Source organism: Perissodus microlepis, chromosome 17 (genome assembly GCF_051167445.1).
Source record: "Perissodus microlepis isolate ML-2025 ecotype Zambia chromosome 17, ASM5116744v1, whole genome shotgun sequence".
Taxonomy (NCBI): Eukaryota; Metazoa; Chordata; class Actinopteri; order Cichliformes; family Cichlidae; genus Perissodus; species Perissodus microlepis.
The window spans coordinates 31130908-31149336 of NC_140477.1; the positions used below are offsets into that span (position 1 = coordinate 31130908).

An 18429-nucleotide genomic window follows, 5' to 3' on the forward strand; every position below is an offset into this window, starting at 1 on the left:
ATACACATTTCAACTTATTCATTGAACCTTGATTTATTACCTAGAATTTGCAACTTCCAGTATGACGTGCTTGATTTAAAAACAACATTTTCATACAGTGTTCATATGAAACTAGGAGAAGTGCATCACAGTGCTTCACTTCTAACCAGATGGGTTCAGTCAGGTTAAAAAAAATCCCTCTGTAACTGAATATAACAGGTTAAAGTGCACATTAATTATCATTTTTAATGCATTTCCACAATGAAATCATGTCACGCCTCTGAAGTCAGCCTCTCTTGAGTTCGATACTTCCTGCATCTGAAAGGGAGGTGGGGGGAGAGTCTCTGTTAGAGAAATATGACAAATTTGCATTTGCACCTCAAGTTTAATTACCAATGGACATCTCAGGTAAGCGGTGCAATATGAACTAAAGAGCAAAGAAGTGCTGTAGAGCAGAAGTCTGGATTTACCTGTTGTTGAAGCAGTTTAGGAAACAGCTATTGTTCTTGTCAAGTCTGTACGCCCCAGAGTTTGGCAGGTCTTTACATTCTGACAAGAATCTCTGCAGCTCTGATGTTGGGGTTCCACTCTGCTGCTGTTGCTAAATGATGCAAGTCGGAGAGTGACAGTAGATACAGAGTGCATGCTTGTTAAGCGTTTCAGACACCATTTCAACTATTAAGGCTTTCTTAGAAACCTTTTGTTAGACCTGCCCTTAAAACTTTCTTCTGCAGCATTCAAAGCAGAATGTGCATTTAAAAAACACAAAAACCAATGACAAAGTTAGTAGAAAGGTAGCAATACCTTGATGGTGTCATAGGTGTCAGTGATGAGTGTGATGAAAAGGCTGAGGATCATGTAGATAAAGAGTGACACGAAGGTGTAGAGGTAGACCCTGCTGAACATCCACACCAGGCTGTTCTTCTGCTTCATGTTCTTAAAAGTGGGAAACATGTCATCTCCATTGATCAGCGAGAACAGACACTCTGACACAGTGTTCAACGTCCGGAACTGCAAAGACATTTACAGAGCACCACGTTAATTTTTTTTTTTCCACTGCATTGATTTAAAAAAAGTTCATTCGGCCTCAGTAAAGTAAAGCAGGCCTGTATTTGTGTTAAGTACAATGCTTGTTACCTTCTCATGATACGGGCCTAGGACAATCCAGCCACAAAAACTGTAACTCAGGTAAATGATTCCCGCGCAGCAGATGAAACGAATAACATTTGGGAAAGCTGCCCGGAGTGTCAGGATGAGGATCTGGAAATGAACACATGGTAATGCATCTAAAAAACACATGTGCAAAAGTGTGTGAATCATTCTCTCTTCGAGAATATCTTCAAGTTTACTGGGTCTAGTTTTCCCACAACTGGCCATTCAGAGACCTTAAAGTATTCTGAGGTCCTATTAAGCTTTAGTCTTTCACACACTGCCATTATACACAAAGACAATAAGAAAAGCTGCATCTTCTTTTCAGACCTATGAACAAATGTTTCTAATTATTTAACCCTTTCTAATGAATAAAAAAGGATTTTATACACGTTTAATCATGTCTGGAGATTTATTAAAACAAACAAAAAATCTACTACTGTGTGACAGATTTACATTATACTTCTTGAAGTATCCCATGTAACGGATCACCCCTATCCAGACAAACATGGTGCCTGTGCCAAGGAAGATGCTGCACACATCATAGCTGGTGAGGACCTGGGAGGAAAAAAAACATGAATGATGAACTCAAAAAAATACTTGTAGTATCAAACAGAAAATAATAACGGCTATCACAATTGAAATGACGAACTTACTAAAATGTTATTACCTTTGTTTGGATCTCTATCTTGAGAAGGGAACCAATGATGGTCAGTGTGTCGCTGACGATAATAAGGATATACCAGCCGCTCACAAACTCTAACTTGTCAGACCACGACAGCTCTTTGCTGAAGTGTTTCCTGCAGTAACGGCTGTACTCCTGTTTAAAAGAAGAGACGTGGGTTGTAATTTGAATCACTAAAGAGAATTAATCACTACAGGTTTTTGTTTGTGATCTAAACGCAAGCACGTAAAAAACAAATAAACAGAATAATGAAGATCAGATGATATTAGAACTGGATATTATTAGTTCTTAGAATGAGATATTATGATAACATATGTAGGGAGAAGTTGAAGGAAATGAACAGGTGACACAGAAAGGTGGACACAATGTTCCCTTTGGTTCGTAGTTTTGGTACTGAAGAGTGGTGAGAAAAGTGTTTATGCAGGACATTATCAAGTCAAAGTTGAGCTGAACTTCGGCCATAAGAAAATTTCATCTTTATCATTTTCTTCAAGTCAAGCTCAACTGTAATCCCAGCAATTCAGCTGATCTCAGTTCCAGCCCACATCAACTGATATAGCACATTTCTACAAATCCAACTGGCTATGAAATACAGAGACTGCTTGTTACAGTCAGTTGGATTAAGTGGAATTTATGGTACAGTGGGGGTAGTGCGTTCACTGTCTAGGGATGTCCTGGCTACCTGCAGAGAGCTCTGTTATCGATGGAGGTACAGAGTATGTGGTACAACTGGTCTGTGAGCTGCTTTTGCCTGTGCTGTTGTTGGTCCGTCAGTCAGCCGCGGAAAACAGCGAATTTTCCGCGACCTGAAGTGTTAGAACAATGAAAAGTGGCCACTGCGTGATAAACGCATGTACCATCTGCTTAAAGCACAGGTGGGATTTTGGCGGAGTGCATGCACGATGGGTGAAAACCCCTCTCTGCTCCATGTCTGAACAGAAATGTGCATGCAGACAGACACATTTGCGGGGACTGTAAATTCTGCTTTAACCTGTACACAGCCCCTGTGAATGTGCAACCTGCTTTGCATCCACCTCTTATATCCTACCTCCCCCCTTTTCATCTTGCATCTGACTTAATGTCATATCCATTTTCCCTGATGACTGCTCTGCTCTGTTCTGGAGCTTTCTTTCCACTGCTCTCCTTGTCTCCGTCTTTCTGTGTCTGCTCACTGGAGGGTGGAGAGGTTGCAGAATACAGCTAGCTACTAGCTAGATACTCATTTTCCTGCCACAATAGTCATAAAGCTATATAAAAAAAACTAAAAAGAAATACTTTTTAAGTATAGACAAGTGTTACTCATCTAACCCAAAGTAGAAGCTGACAACAGCAAGCTCTTATCTGCCGTTATACCACAGAATAATTGTTTTTTTAGTGAAAGCTGCACTAGGCTGAAAAAAAAATCCTGCAGTTCTCCCCTCTCTGTCCTAAGCCCCTCCTACCAGCTGAGCACAGGCAGAAGCAAATACTTTGTATGGGCTAAGATAAGTCTGATTTGACTTCAGCAAGAATTAAAATCCCACTCACCCAGACACAAGTCCTCTGCTTAACCCACCCAACTGCTTAAGCTGCCACATCCAACTTCCTCTATAGACTTTCAGGACCCTAATCTGCTCTCTGATTGGCCAATATTACTCCCACTTCACTTCACTAGATCCCTTCACTTGAATTACAATATCTTTTTTTCCCAATGATGCCAAAAACATGTTGCCGAGCCTAGTCAGATGTAGAATCAGCTGTGAACGTGAACACGTTTAAAAATGTTTTACACACAAGGCTTCTCTTGCACTTGTGTACACAATGAACTTAAATGTATCAGACAATCACACCCTGTTTTAGGTCTGAGCAAAAGAAACCACTTTGTTTTACTCACGAGCTGCAGCTGAATCCCAGTGATCACCGAGCGCGTGCACAGGGCGAAGGAGATGATGCACATTATAATGATGAGGCAGTCAAACAGCACAGTCAGGTATATGCTTCTACCATCTGAAAGAGGACAGGAATTCAAAATGTTCATCAAAATTAAAAAAAGAAAATCTCCAACCAGATGATTTGTACAAACTAGAATCTGCTCATCTAACTTACATGCTCCAGTTACTTTCCATTGCCTGCATTCATTGATGTCTACTTCGTTTTCCAAATCAACCTTTATCTGGCCACTGTGAGCTTGGTTGTTGAAAGTGATCTGTTAACCAAACAGTCGTATTTGGAGAAGAGGAAAGAGTAAGCACTCCAGTCTTAAAGCCACACTTGATAGCCAAGCATTTATCTGCCTGGCCTCAAAGATAACATTCGTTATATAAACAGCAGCTGCTGTGTGCAACTAAACTGCTCTAATTTGTTTACTCGAATTAACTTCAGAAATAAAGACTCTCTGTGCTTTGTTTAGGTACAGAGTCACAAGTAGTAACTGTCACGGTGAAGAGTTAGCGTTAGTGATACAACACATCAGATACATCGTATAACTGCTAGTAAGAGTCAAAGTCTGACGTGATCCACTCATGCTCACTGAGCCACGAAGACAAGTCAAATGACATACGATAAGAGTGAAGTCGTAGCAATCTGGCAGCTCTCGATGTCTCACTGTCTGCAAATTTATTGCCTTGAGAACAAATGTAATCTTGACAGATATTAACCTGGAAGACAGAGCAGGCACATGAACTGACAGGAGGATTTAAATGCATATACAGCAACAACAGCGAGGGAGCAAAGTCAAAGAAAACATCGAATGTTTTTCCGTACCTTGTGAAATCCAACTTAAAATGTGGAAGCGCTTCGTGTACTGGCTGGGGATAAACTCTGAGGCACTCTAGTAGAGACAGGCCACAACACAGACAGAAATTAACAAAATAAACCCATTAGACCTAATTGGATTTTTTTATTTTTATATTCGATTCCATTGTCTATAAATTAATCAAAGTCAAATATGTTTTCCTTTTTATGCTGTTCAAAGCTTCCACTGTTTATTTCTCAAAACCACCTTCATGAGTTTGTGTCCTGGAGCTTTTCCAGCGGTGCTGAAGGAGTTACCAAAAATGCTGAGCACTTGTTGGCTGCCTTTCCTTCACTTCACGGTCCAACTCATTCCAATCCCAAACATCAGTTAGGTTTGAATTTCAGTGAAGGCCAAAGGTATTGATGCAGCCCTCAATCATGGCGCCAATCGGTCAAACACTCATTACAGAGCCTGGAGGCGCGCTTTTGCTGACTGAAAACAACTGATGTTTCCACTATACACTGTACTAGGGAAATACTTCAGGAGGCTGAGGTAGTCAAAGTGTTACCTTGAAAATAAAATAAGCCACCAGCAGCTCCTTGATAAATTATCCTCCATGCATTTTACCTGACCTAATGCCCATTTACTGTGCTTCTTGGACAATTAACTTCTCCTGTTATTAGTCTTTCTCAGAGGTTTCTTTGGACCAATTTGCAATTTGTGCAGGCTTCATCAACTAATCTGAGGTGCTGTTAAGTGATGAGATTACTTTAAAGGTGCAGTGTGTAAAATCTGACCACTAGGTGTCAGTAGACTGCAGATTACAGTCAACTGAATTCTGTGTTCTTACTACTTCCAATTCCAGTGCATAATCCATGCTACAGTGGCAGCTGTAGGATAAGTGACTCTGGCTGCCATTCCTCTGTAGTGAGTGTAGTCGTTTAGTCCACTGTTTATCTTAGCTGTCAATATGTGTCAGTTATCTATTTACTCTGGAAGAGGCTTTAGTTAGTTAGTTTTCTATAAGGCAAAGCCAAACATCACCAGGTGACTACTTCATGAAGCTGGTTAGGTTAAAATGAAGGCACTGTTGTGCAAAGTTTATCATTTTTGCTAACAGTGTCAACATCATTCTTTGTAGTTTCAGCACCCTATTTTTTCTACACTTTAGATAATTAGACGATATAATTTTATATTATTACAAATTGCAAAAATCTTTGAGTCCTTGTTTGAGTCACAGTGTCCAATCTTTCAGTTGGCTTACGTGTAAATCAGTGTATTTTAGCAATACTGTTATGAGTCTTTCCTGTAAATATTAATCATGCTTACCAGTGTCCACATGAGCATCAATTTCAAAGGTCTCATTTGAAGGGTAGATGGTCCCGTTCCTGTAGAACTCCTGACACAGTAACAGCGGGGTGTAGACACTGTGCTTTTCCTCATATTCATGATTGCTTAATGTGATGTTGTGCAGAAGCCGATACTGAAAATGAACAGTAGAAAAAGGTAGTTGACATTTTGCTAACATTTTGCCACAGGAGGTTTATGTAACCGACATGTTATTTAAAAACACATTTACTATATGAGCCATAATCAACACAACTAAAATACTGGTTCAAGCGACATGACCAAAGTCCAATCCCATGACACGCTTAGCCTGTAAGACGCTTGGACATACGAGCATACAGAATTGTAAAATTCCAGCAATAATTAACAATAACTAAGGCACATGTAAAGCTGTGTTTTCAAACAACCAAAGTAAACCCATTTCACAGCTTCTTAGTTTATTTTCTTATTTATAGATAAGTTTTAGTCACCTGTTGAATGACGTACTCAATGTGATCATAAACATCCGCCTGTCTGTAAAGAGCATACGGAGCTATGCCTCCGTCCACATAATCTTTCAAGAAGAGGTGCTTGAACGTCATCAGATTTTCATCCTTGAAAGTGACAACCATCTGGTTGCTTAGCCCAAATAAAACCAGCTGCAGTAGGGAAAAATTATAATATAAATCTTATAAATTATAAATCTTATAAGGACAGTAGATCACAATAAAATGAACTGATCATAATGGCTTGGCTCATGTTTGAGAGTACCGTGTACCTGGATGGTAATAATGGCGATTTTGATGATCTGCAGTATGAGTTTCCATGGTTTACGTCCACGAGCGTGGTATTTCTCGCAGGGGTTCATGAAGTAATACTTGATCTTCCTCCTGAGGCGCTCCACTTTTGCCAAGTCTTGCAGACACTGGGGGTGCTGGTCCTCCCAAGAAGAGGGGTCATTGGTCTCACGCACGTCATACAAGTCACCGGACTCCTCCATATCTAGAATTATTGACATCTGGGTGATATGCATACAAGCTCCTTTATGAGTGTGTTTGTGTATAGTTTAGAGTTCATTTTACACTTCAGATACATGATGAATATTTTTAATGTGCTATACGGGATTAAATGCAGACTGTAACATTTTTGTCCAGCCTAGTGCTATTCATGAAAACTTAAAATAATTAAAACACAGTCTGGGAAATGAATACTAGTCTTGATTTTTGTTTTGTTGATCCTTAAGAATGAAGAACAAACCAACATACTTGCCACAAGCTGAATGCATAGCTCTAGCTTTCACGTGATTAATGACTAGCTAACAGCTGACTGGGAGGGAAGGAAGAAAGGAAGGCAGTGACTTCAAGCTTACTTGTACTGCTGAATAATACAGACCAGCTCAGGTTTACAGTCACGGTCGCCTTCCAGCATTGCGGCAACATGTCAGCTATTCATTACTCCTCGTGAAGGAGTGAACTCATACCCCGTAGATCCGGGAAAACAGTACATAACGTACATTAACAGATACTTACCGATATCCCGAAACAGGTTAATCAACTTGTAATTGCATCCAAACGCTGCGGATCCAACGACGCGCACTCGGCGTCAAAATTAATATATTCCTCTCAATTAAAAATCATAATTAAAACTGTTTCTTTGATTAGACAATTGCGAGTGACCTCACTGACTTCGACTGAACTTCTAAAGCACCAGACTTGTCTTTCCGGTAAACTCCTTTAACTATGTAAAATACCCAGGTAACTTTTAACCACTTCGCGAAGCCTCGTTGAGCTGGAATGTGATTAGCTCGTGCGAATGCCAGTCAATGTTCTCCCGCCCTCTCTCTTGTAACCATTGGCAACCCAGCGGTTCCCAACCTACTGGTGAGCAAAAACTGTGAGTGCGAAGAAGATATCAAGAAGATAGAAGAAGGTATCAAGCCTATGCGGTGTAAGATCACGGTAATATTGATTCATTCTTCTGTAAAGGGGAAAAGTTACACCTTTGAGCATAAAATAAGCTGCGTATCCAATGTTCTTTTGATGACTTTAGCCCTATTAACTAGCTACACGACTAACTTAACGTAACTAGCCTGTAATAGCTAATGTCTTCTAATTTGTAATGCCTAAGCAAGCCTTAAAGAAAACAGGACGTCTGTAATGCGTTTACGAGTTATACTTTATGATATTAAATTGAGACTTACATATTCTGGATTATACTGAGTGATAGCTATGTGGATATGATACTGTTACTACAGTGGACTAAAATTAAACTGACTAAAATGCCATCCATATTTCAGGAAATAAATGAGACTATCATTAACTAGGAAACGCATAAAAACCTAAATTGACCATTGTCAAATAATACAAGCGAACTAAGAAAGTAATCTATATTGAAAACAAACGTCAAAATGAAACAAAAAACTTTTTAGAAACTCCAAAACTGTAATAATATTTTATCTTCGTGAGTTAGTGCATTTTAAGGGCCCAATACTTTCCAGTTCCCTTTTTTGTGTGTTTTTGTTTCAGAAGGAAATATTAAGTGAAATAATGTTAGTAAATTATTATTGTAAGTGCACACCCATAGTTTGTTTTTAACAAAATTTTCATTGAAAAATATTTGAGCTTGTTAAACCAGATGCTGTTAGAGGATATATAAAGTTTCCTAATATTACACATAGCAGTAAAACGTCCTCTTGGCAGAGTGTATTCACATCACTAAACATTATTTCCAGTGGTCAAATTATGTTGTTACTACTTGTTGATTAGACTACATCCATCCAGGTCACCAGTCTATTACAGGCCTAACAGAGAGAACCAGTTAACCTAACATGCATGTCCTTGGAGTGTGGGAGAAAGCTGGAGAACAAAGGAGAACAACAGACTACACATAGAAAGGTCATGGATTTGCACCCAAGACCTGCTTGCTGTGGGGCAACAGTGCTAATTGCTGTAACTTTATGTTGCCCAATTAAATACATTTTACTGATATGCACAAAATATAACACAATACAATAACACAAGTGTCTAAGAAAACTTCCTCTATCACTGGTTGTAATCTGTATTATAATTCTGATTAAGACAACTAAACAACAACTTATTATTGTTATAATAATAACTTTAACATGTATTATTTGGGTAAGTTGTTTAAATTAATATAAGCATTTATTCTCAGAGTTCACCAGCTTTTTTTAAGTAAGCAATGCAGTTCCCGTATCTGCCACAAGATGTCACCAGAGCTTTTGATAATGACATCAAGATCGCCTGAGTGGATGAGTTCTAATGCCAGTGACAGTGGTGAAAATTAAATTGAAAATTGTGTACAGAATGTGTTTGGTTGAAAAAAAATGTGTAAACTTCCTCTCTTCCCTTTATAAACCTGTCCAAAGAGCAAAGATGGCACCCAAGAGGCAAAAAAGTCCATCAAGAAAAACAGGTGTTAAAGGAAAAGGTGAGTCCTGGAGTATTAATTTCTGAATTTAAATGCATTTGTTTGCTTTTATTGTATATGAAGAACATCTTTCATACAGAGACATGTAAATAAAATAGTAAACTGATTTCCCAGAGTCAGGGTGATCCTATAATCCTTGATGCTTTTGAATTGGCCATTAAGTTTACGTTGAGGGATTCTTAACTCATGGGAACTGAATTACTTTTAATTAGTTTTGTAACACAAATAGTTGAGAAAAAAAATCTCAGAAAAAAAGCTATTTGCATTGTTTTAATTTGGTCTTGAGTGTAATGTTAGACAACACTTAGAGTGACATTGGTGCTTGGAGATGGTTTCTGCTCAGCTGTGATTCCCCATTCTGTGTTTGGTTTACATTCACCATGCCACAGCTGAAAACCTGCCTACAGTTAAATACTATCAGCACATCATTTTACTATGAGGTGATGGTGCCATATCCTTGTTAAAGATTATTGTTCTCAGAGTTTTTTAAAATATCCCGTGTTACCCATTCCACCAGTCTCCAGCTTATAGCCCCGACAGTGTAAGTCCACATTGTCAAAACAATCTAAACAGGCTTGCTTTTGTTTTTGATTTACCCTAACAACTAACAGTTACTTTCTATTCAGTCAAGAAGAATCTGACACCTTCACCTATGGAAAAGCCTAGTAAGAAAAAAAAAAATTATTATTTTATTTTTTTTAAAGAGAGAAAATTAAATTCTAACTCCTTATTGTGTTTTTACTTTTACAAAAAGCTGGCTTTGTTCATTTCTCACCACTGTATTTTTATTCTTGAACTCAGAGAGCCTGAGCATTTGGCTCTCCTACTTGCGTATGTGCTGACTTTCAGCACAGCATATTAATCAGACCCTTATTATTCCGTTTCAGGTTTACTAGTAGCAATGCTCAAGTCAAAAGAACAGTCGCATTTTGAAGTAGTCCTATAATGTGAATAGTTATATATCCTTCATATGTGCATTGTTCTGATATGTTCTCAAGTGTACTGCTGTGTAACCTCTGGAGCTCTTCTCTACTTGGCTCTGTGTCCCTAGATTTGGTTTTCTCTTAGACCAACCCCAAAAACTTGTTTTTGATCAAGTGCTTGTAACCATCAGCATAAGTAATGTTTTACTTTCGATTAGGTGATTGTGAGTAAAAAAATTTTCTTTTCAAAATTTGCTCTTTTTTTTTTCATTTATTTATTCCTTTTAATCTTATACTTCCAGCAGTTTAAGTCCAATTTGTGAACGTGACAAAATTGAACATGACCTAATTAGGTTGAGCCCAAGCCAAGCCTGGGCTCAGCCTAAAATCTTGTCTTTGCCATAAAACTAATGGTAATTTTTTAGGAACCAGTTTAAAATCTTTGTGACAATAACAACACATTGGCCTTCTAGTTCAAATATAAATGCAGGTTTCTGCACATTGTGTGACATTAAGGATACGCTGATAAATGTATTTTGTTCAAGCTTAAATTCTTCATTAATATGAGCAGACTGGAAAACAAACTGTGCTAAAATTTGAATGCTCTGAGGTTTGGTATAAATATCTTGTGGTATGCTTTTAAAAATGCCTGGGTAAATTATGCAAGAGAAAAGAAGCTTAACAAATTAAAAATAGCTTTTTGGAGCAGCCAACAAATATAATTTAATTGCATTCTTGAGGGCTGTGGAACGCTGCGCATCACACTCTTTATGTCTCCCAAGCAAATATTTCCCATGAATACAAATGCCTTGGTTGACACATGACTCTGTGAAATGAAGGGTGTGAGTTTCCACTACAATGATTTGGCGTGAGGCCTAAGTGGTGTGAGTGGAAAAGGTTGACACACCCAGCTGGGAAGTGGTTACTTAAGCTGTACTTGAGCATTCCCAGTGTCCCCTTAGCAACCTTGTGGAAAGACTTTGAAGCGAGAGACCACAAGCAGGATGAAAACTATCATTATACAAAGCTTTGTTTACTGTACTATGCCCTGGACTGTGCTTGGCTTAGATATAGTAGAGTCTGAATGGATTGTTTATTAGGAAAAGCTTTGTTGTGGCGATGGTAAAGTACTTTGGCTTCGTATTATAACAGTCGTGAATAAATGTCTGTAACTGCACTTCATGTCTTGAGGGATGCCCTATTGGTTTTTACACATTCTGATACAAACGTGCGCCTAGAAACATTTAAACATTGTGCACAGACTTCTCATAAGGACTGATATTTGTAGAGTCAAAGCAGGCAAAGGATGAGAGGCGTTCGCTGGGTCTGAGGGATGTTAAATTTCTTCATTGGAAGGTGAACACGAGGCTCTGCGTGGATGTGCGCGTGCCTTATAGTTTGCTGTGACCACAAGGACTTGTCCCCATGGACAATGCACTGCAATGCACCAATTCTGCATGCATTCTCCAGGCCCACTCCAAGCATATTTGAATAAATACATGTCAGTGGTCTTTGCAGCTGTTGTGTGTATCCACAAGCCAGTAAAATCCCAACGTTTATACCAGAGTTTGCTTATCTGAGAGTTTGCTTACCATTCAATATTCTAAAACATAAGTAATTGGTTCTGAATTATTTATTATCACTATTTTTATTATTATTTGTGGTAGTAGTAGTAGTATTAGTATTTATTTGAGCCGTCATCAGTCATCAGCTTTGCTTTTAGGGAATGAAGCCCAAAAGCTCGTTTTATCAGATAACTTCCCTATTTTTCTTCTCTCAATTGTTTCTGAACGCTCCTGAAGATCACCCTGATGACATCTACCCCATCGTCCTGACAACAGCCACCCAGGAGCTCTTTGAATGCTGCATTGATGAGGATGTCACAGAGCAGAGCCCTTACAAGCTGCTGAAAAAGGACGACATCATACAGGATATTAAGACAAGAGCCGCAGTGTCCGATTTCCACCCTGTGAAGCAGTTTGTGCTGGTTAGGCGCTGGTTATGCATTGTTGCATAGTTTACTCAGACAACAGCAACCAGACACTGTGATGATGCACAGACCCAAGTTAAAAGCTGTGGGAAAAGACAAAGCAACCAGTTTAACTTCATTTTTTCCTCTGTCTGATCTAAATTCTTTTATGCATTTATGACACAACTTTGCAACTTTAGTCATCTACAAATGAGATACCAGTTTTCCTTTCAGCCATTTCGTTTTTTGTGATGTTTGTAGGGTTTTTGGCATTTTCACATTCACTCTCAACCAAATTACTGGAGAAGTAGTTTGTACTGTGATGTATTCTAACACTCTCATAAAAAATTAATGCTGTGATTTTCACTTTCTTTTGACAGGACTACCCAGAGGATGAACTATTGCTTGTTTTTGATGTAGATTTCACCTATGGACAGAGTTTTTACCTGGTTCTCACACCAGAAGCCAAGGCTAGAATATATAATGTAAGCTAACAGTTTTGGTTACGGTAACAAGGTTCTCTTTTGTTAATATATTTTTTCTTTCCTCAATACATGTTTGTTATTAGACAGACCAGGCCAATAATTTAAAAAATGTATACTGATAAGCAGTAACATAGGCAGAAGTTTTATATTATTTAATTTAAAGGTCGTTAATTGTTTCTAGTGCTTTTGTGGCACCAGTTATTAGTAATAGTGACAGGTCATATATCATCCTGGCTGTTTCGCTTTCCAGGCTATTTTTCCGTAAAATGTAAGACTTTAAGTACTACTTTATTATCTTTCCCTAGCATAAACATTTTGCTGTAAGTATGAATACATGTAAAGATTGCTAGTGTGTGGGGTTTTTTTTACTGTTATTTTGTCCTTTATATTATATATTCTTATAATTGTATTTAGGTTCTGCAGCCCCCACAACCTAAAATAATAGTGTTGAAGGATGATGTCAGTAAAACCCCAGAACCAAAGCCATGGATATCTCTCGGCAGTGAGCTGGAAGTAGATCAAGAGTCTGTCAAAGAGACCAGAGAAAAGGCACTGCAGTATATTCAAATTAACATTAAATATTTATATCTGATCTGATTGCTTTGCTCATGAATTCTGTTCTGTCTCTTCTGTCATCATCAGCTGTGCTACAAGTTCGACTTAAAGCGCAGACCGGGGTTACCTGTCTGTTTTTCTGACCGCAACAGTACAGAGGCTGAGTGTCGCTCCGTGGCGTGTCCTTCCTACCAAGACAGCAGATTCAGCATCAAGCAGATGCAGAGGGACTGCGGGATGCAGGCTGTTCCCAGGCTGCAGAGCAGCACTGCTCAGACGGAGCGGTAGGCCAGCAAATCAGTGCACTTAAAATGGTTAAGGTCTGTTCTGTAGGGAGGGAAAGCACGTGCAGGTTTGACTAGCCTGATAATAAGACTGCATCTGCTCAAATCAAGGGAGTAAGATGAAATCAATTTCAGAAATATTTTCTGCTTTGTCTACATACATATATATATAAATTATATATGCTTTCAGTGAATCTGCAACACTTTTCATAACATATTGTTTTAAAAGTAAGGCAAGTTCCATGTTTTACTGTATGTGTTGCCTTCTGTCTATTTTACAGGGCGTTTCAGAGGAATGTGTTTACCCAGTATGAACCAAGAGAGCTAAGAGAGAAAGAAAAAGAAAGCATCCTCAGTTCTGAGAAACTGAAGAAGTTTCTCAACTCAGTGACCCCCAGGTAAAATGAATTCTTATGGTATCGTCTTTTCCATCTGCTTCTTAACAACCCATGCTCAAAATATCAGCCATAGATAACTCAATCCCATCCAGTATTATGAATGCAGGAATATTCAGTGGAAATATGATGATGGTGTATTAAGACAATTGTGTGTACTTTATTCCTCTGCCGAGGCGAGAGAGAAAAAATGTTTCCAGTAGCGTTGGTTTGTTTGTCTGTTTGCTCCGCTGTCTGTGAGCAATGATACGTAAAAAGTACGGGTCCAAATTTCAACAGGTACATTTTCACTTTGCAGGGTCTTGCATGCCCTTCAACAGGCACACATAATGAATGTGTTCACTGATGACTTTAAGGCCTTGGGCATAGGAGCAGAAGCTTCTGACCAGTTAGTGATGGTTTCCGAAGGCCTGAAGCTTCAATGGACCTTCACAGACAAGAAGCGCGCCATGGGCAAGAAAATCAGCAGCATCAGCTGGCACCCTACAATCCATGGTGAAGTACATAGACTTCTACAGACATAGCATAGAGTACATTTATGATAAAGTCAAGATTTGTGTACCATGGAAACTTTGGACATTCATGAACATTGCAAAATAATCGTTAGAACCCTGACAGGTCACATTAAAATCATCATTTTCTTTCACTTTTTAGTTGGAAAAATTAGGTCACTATTGACCCCCTGCACAGACCTGGGCAGGCAGGAGTTTGCCCAATTCTTGTTTTTTCAGCAACAGCAGTTTGTGGCGAGAAAGTATACACTTAGTGGGCAATGATATAAATACGTACAAATATACAATAGCCTGCCTGAAAGAAATTGAACTCCCTTTTCCTGTTATTTCAACTTCACTGACAAGCTCTGTAATATCTGTAATATCAACGTGTCACCTTAAGACACACATCGACGTCCACAAAACCAGAAAAAGAATATCAGTGTGATCAGTGCACATGCTTTATCAATTTGTGGCTTCTATGTAAAGTAGAAATTAGAGTAGATCTACAGATTTTTCAAAAAAGGCTTTGTAAACACAGGTCTGCTTTCCTGTTGCTATGTAGCTGATACATTGTGGGGTGTGTTTTTTTTTTGTCTATGTGGCAGGTCTGATAGCTGTGACTTTTATAAAGAAACAGGAGGAGCAGCTGGATAAGTCCACTGTGTACATCAACAGTCCTGCTTTCATTGTCTTCTATGGCTTCCCCGATCAATCTAACCCCCGGGTATGAGAAGTAGAGGAGAGAAACCCATTAATGGGAGTCGAGAAAACATTTTTTTAAATGTATGTGTTTGAGAGTTAGCTCTAAGTCTTTGCCCTTTACTGTAATTTATCTTCTGCTGTATTAAATTTGAAAAGATCTATTGATTTGAGCCAAGCACTCAATCAATATAACCAAGCTGCTAAATCGCTCAAAAGTAATATGAGTTCCACGTGTGCCTTCAATGGTGCATGTGTCATGATTTGGTTTCAGCCTCTGGGACCAGTGGCACTTTGACAAGACATATAAATAACATAAATAAATAATATTTTCTACAAAAGGGAACAAAGCTAAAAAATATGTATTTTTCCCCTTATGTCTAGTGTAGGCATATGAGAGACTAGAATAAATACATTTTTGTGTTGTGAAGCTCCTTATACATGGAAACCTCTGCTTGGAAATATGTGTATGCTCATTTTTATGTGTTTTGATTTTTTTTATATATATATAGTTGCTCTTGGAGTGCCCAGATGACATTTTTGCCTTCGAGTTCTGCCCTTCGAATCCAAATGTTATTGTTGGTGGCTGCAGGAATGGCAAGGTGCTCCTTTTTCACTCAGCGTCTCAACTTCACAAATCAAAATAATCAGTTTCTCATCCCATGCCCCCATTTTAGTTCGATATAAACATGGTATTGCATACTGTTGCCACTCTTCTGTCAGCATTTAATATGATATGTTTGAGGGTTTTTTTCTAATATATATATTTGTATATTATTATCTATAGTCTCAGGCTCAAATGATCATCACCACTAAACGATTTTATGTTGCTGATGTCTCAGGTGGTGTTGTGGGACATTTCTTTTCACATCCCGCACTTACAGGGAACACGGCCTAACAGTAAAAAAGCCTCAGACTCCGACTCTGACACTGACACATTTGTAAGTACCCATACTCTCTTTGAAATAGTCACAGTGCTGATGCAGTGAGACATGCTGTTCTGTACAATGTTAGTCAAGTTACTTGAAAAAAGTAATTAGTTACTTTTGAATAACATGATACACAACCTGAACACATAATAAAGCAATAGACCTTTCTGCCCAATAATATTTTTTCTGCATAATCCAACATATAAAGTTGAAATGAATTTTGAATCAAATGAAAAAGTCTCTTTTTAAAAATTGTTTTACTAATTTTAATCTTTTAACTTTATGCACATTGAATCATGCAAAAATGTAATTATATGTAACAGTCTTTGACTTAAAGAAATTTATTTAACATTTATTCTCTGCATATTCCAGCATATAAAATAAAATAATTTTTTGTGTTCACAACTCGCTCTTTCAAATAGATGCAAGTAAAACATCAAAAAATAAATAAAATCAAAGGTTCAGTGGGACTAAATCCTGTCACTCTTAAATCTATTTTCACCTGTTTAGCAGGAGTGGGGCGGTGGAGGTTTCCCCGGTGCTGCAGCGGTCATGTCAGTGGGGGGATCCGGGGAGTTTCTCTGTTAATTTCACATTCCCGTGGCAGATTTAAAGTTTAATTTTTCGCTGAAAAAAGACGTTTTCTTCCCATGCAGAGTGTACACCGGACGCTAATGTTTTTGTCACTTTTTTCGGAATCAAACTCAAAGTAATGTCAGTACTTCCAAGCTTTAAACGCTGCACGGTCGTACTCTCTCCCGTACTCCATATTATCCATTGTAGATCTGCACACGTCTGTTGCTGCCACAGACGTGGCACGCTTGTACGTCATTGTCATGAGACACTCTCACACAAAAAAATCATGGTTTAGTAACGCAGTAACGGAGCGTGCTTACGGGAAAGTAACAGTAATCTAATTACTTTTTTTGCAATAATAATTCCTTACTCTACTCATTACTTGAAAGGAGTGAATCTCTTAGAAAGATTATATCGTTATATAACCCTGCTTCTATATATGTGCAGCTTATTAGGCTTCATATGGGCGCCTCAGTTAAACTGAAGTGAGATAAAGTGAAAATTCCGACTGAAGACTGAAATATTTTTGGCAAATGTAAAAAATACATTTTCACAGAGGGCGGGGACAGAATAGTAATGTGACAATATGTTGTGGGAAACACATTATATTTATCATGTGGTTTTCTATAGTAAAAACCTTAAAGTGAAGGCCAGAGAACAGCTGTGAGTTATTATAGTTTGTATTTTCTATTTTTTTTTTTAATTTATGTTTACCGTAGTTTTGACTTTGTTTTGTTTTAGCTCATTTCAGTGTAGCTTTTATAGTTTGAAAATGTTTTGTTTTACAGTTTCTTAAAGCTTCCGCTTAAAGCCTAACCTGCACTGATATCTGCCAGCTGTATTTAAATAGACACTCGTGTCCTATCATCTCTGGCCCAGATTTACCTTGGGTGTTTTTATTGCCTCTACAGTGGAGCAGCTGTCTCCATCCTTCTCCTTACTGCTTCCTTCTCTTTGCCTTCCCCTCTCCCACCCTCTGTGCCTCCTTCTGTTCTCTTTGTCATTGTTAGCCCTTTATTCACCAGAGTCAACAGCACCGGCTCACATACGCCAGCTGTTACATAACTCTTGTTTCTTGCCCCCACATAGAAGATAACACACAGTGAAATCAGATCACTGCCCTTCCTGCTGTTTGCAGTGTAAACAGTGGCAGTTGTATCTACTAGAACGCTCTGTTAGGTGATGTGAAAGCTGTGCTACACCACCACCTGTCACTGGGTTGTCAGATAAATGAAGAATTACATTTTAAATTAACATCTTCTCTATCTATTTTTTTTTTATTCACTCCATTGCACATAATAAATCCAATTGCAGGTCCAAACTACGACTAAGATATATGTTTAAAATTTGCTTGCAACATTATGAGGAGGTGTTTTAAACTAATTAAATAATCATATTGCAGCGATTTTATGTTTTTTAAGTGGCTCTATTGTGCCAGAATGTGTTTGAGTGTATTTATCTGTGTGCTGTTTGTTTTTCCATGCACACATCGAAGTCGTCATTTGCATTTCATTATTCTGCTTGTGCGTTTTACAGTGGTTATTCAGCTGTGTACAGTCTTTGTGTCTAGATTGAATTTGTGTGTAGACTGAATTGTCAGAGCTCACCATACAGCACATTACTGTCGCGTGTCTGCTTTCCCTACAGGACTTGGGTAACAAAAAAGAGAACAAGACTCCTGTCATGCGCTACTGTGCAGTTTCTTCCATAGAAAGCAGCCACAAATCCCCAGTTACTGATGTCCAGTGGCTGCCGAAAACATTTGAGGTACTGAGGGACTGAAGGGCAAAGGGGTTGGAGGGAATTAACAACTGTTGG

At 38.5% G+C, this 18429-nt stretch overlaps 2 protein-coding genes across 3 annotated transcripts in view; one reads left to right on the plus strand and one right to left on the minus strand.

Moving 5' to 3' along the window:
* Positions 1–186: 186 nt before the first annotated feature.
* mcoln3b (mucolipin TRP cation channel 3b) lies at positions 187–7713 on the minus strand. 2 transcript variants are annotated; one of them, XM_084909836.1, is made up of 14 exons: positions 7385–7713; positions 6634–6857; positions 6347–6514; positions 5859–6012; positions 4556–4622; positions 4353–4449; positions 3899–3998; positions 3687–3799; positions 1799–1948; positions 1585–1686; positions 1117–1239; positions 784–990; positions 450–580; positions 187–297 (listed from the first exon to the last, which is right to left on the minus strand). In XM_084909836.1, exons 2-14 carry the CDS (start codon positions 6853–6855, stop codon positions 252–254), a joined length of 1680 nt encoding a protein of 559 aa, XP_084765962.1. In that variant the 5' UTR covers positions 6856–6857; positions 7385–7713; the 3' UTR covers positions 187–251. The 2 variants fall into 2 exon arrangements, with proteins under 2 accessions (XP_084765962.1, XP_084765961.1); XM_084909835.1 differs by lacking the exon at positions 7385–7713 and having other exon boundaries at positions 6634–6966.
* The window catches only part of dnai3 (dynein axonemal intermediate chain 3), a 20375-nt gene continuing 9634 nt past the window's right edge, over positions 7689–18429 (plus strand). Inside the window, exons 1-13 of the mRNA XM_084909832.1 lie at positions 7689–7813; positions 9241–9302; positions 9929–9967; positions 12028–12212; positions 12575–12679; positions 13094–13228; positions 13322–13518; positions 13800–13916; positions 14212–14408; positions 15013–15131; positions 15619–15708; positions 15949–16047; positions 18259–18378. Coding sequence (XP_084765958.1) covers positions 9248–9302; positions 9929–9967; positions 12028–12212; positions 12575–12679; positions 13094–13228; positions 13322–13518; positions 13800–13916; positions 14212–14408; positions 15013–15131; positions 15619–15708; positions 15949–16047; positions 18259–18378 — 1458 coding nt within the window. The 5' untranslated portion in view covers positions 7689–7813; positions 9241–9247. The remainder of the gene's footprint in view (positions 7814–9240; positions 9303–9928; positions 9968–12027; positions 12213–12574; positions 12680–13093; positions 13229–13321; positions 13519–13799; positions 13917–14211; positions 14409–15012; positions 15132–15618; positions 15709–15948; positions 16048–18258; positions 18379–18429) is intronic.

Coding starts and splice junctions, on each gene's coding strand:
- mcoln3b (XM_084909835.1), bottom strand. CDS start 6,888: ATGCATATCACCCAGATGTCAATAATTCTAGATATGGAGGAGTCCGGT. Junction 4,623..5,858: donor TGATGCTCATGTGGACACTG/GTAAGCATGATT, acceptor TGTCTCTACTAG/AGTGCCTCAGAGTTTATCCC. Junction 991..1,116: donor TAGGCCCGTATCATGAGAAG/GTAACAAGCATT, acceptor ATGTCTTTGCAG/TTCCGGACGTTGAACACTGT.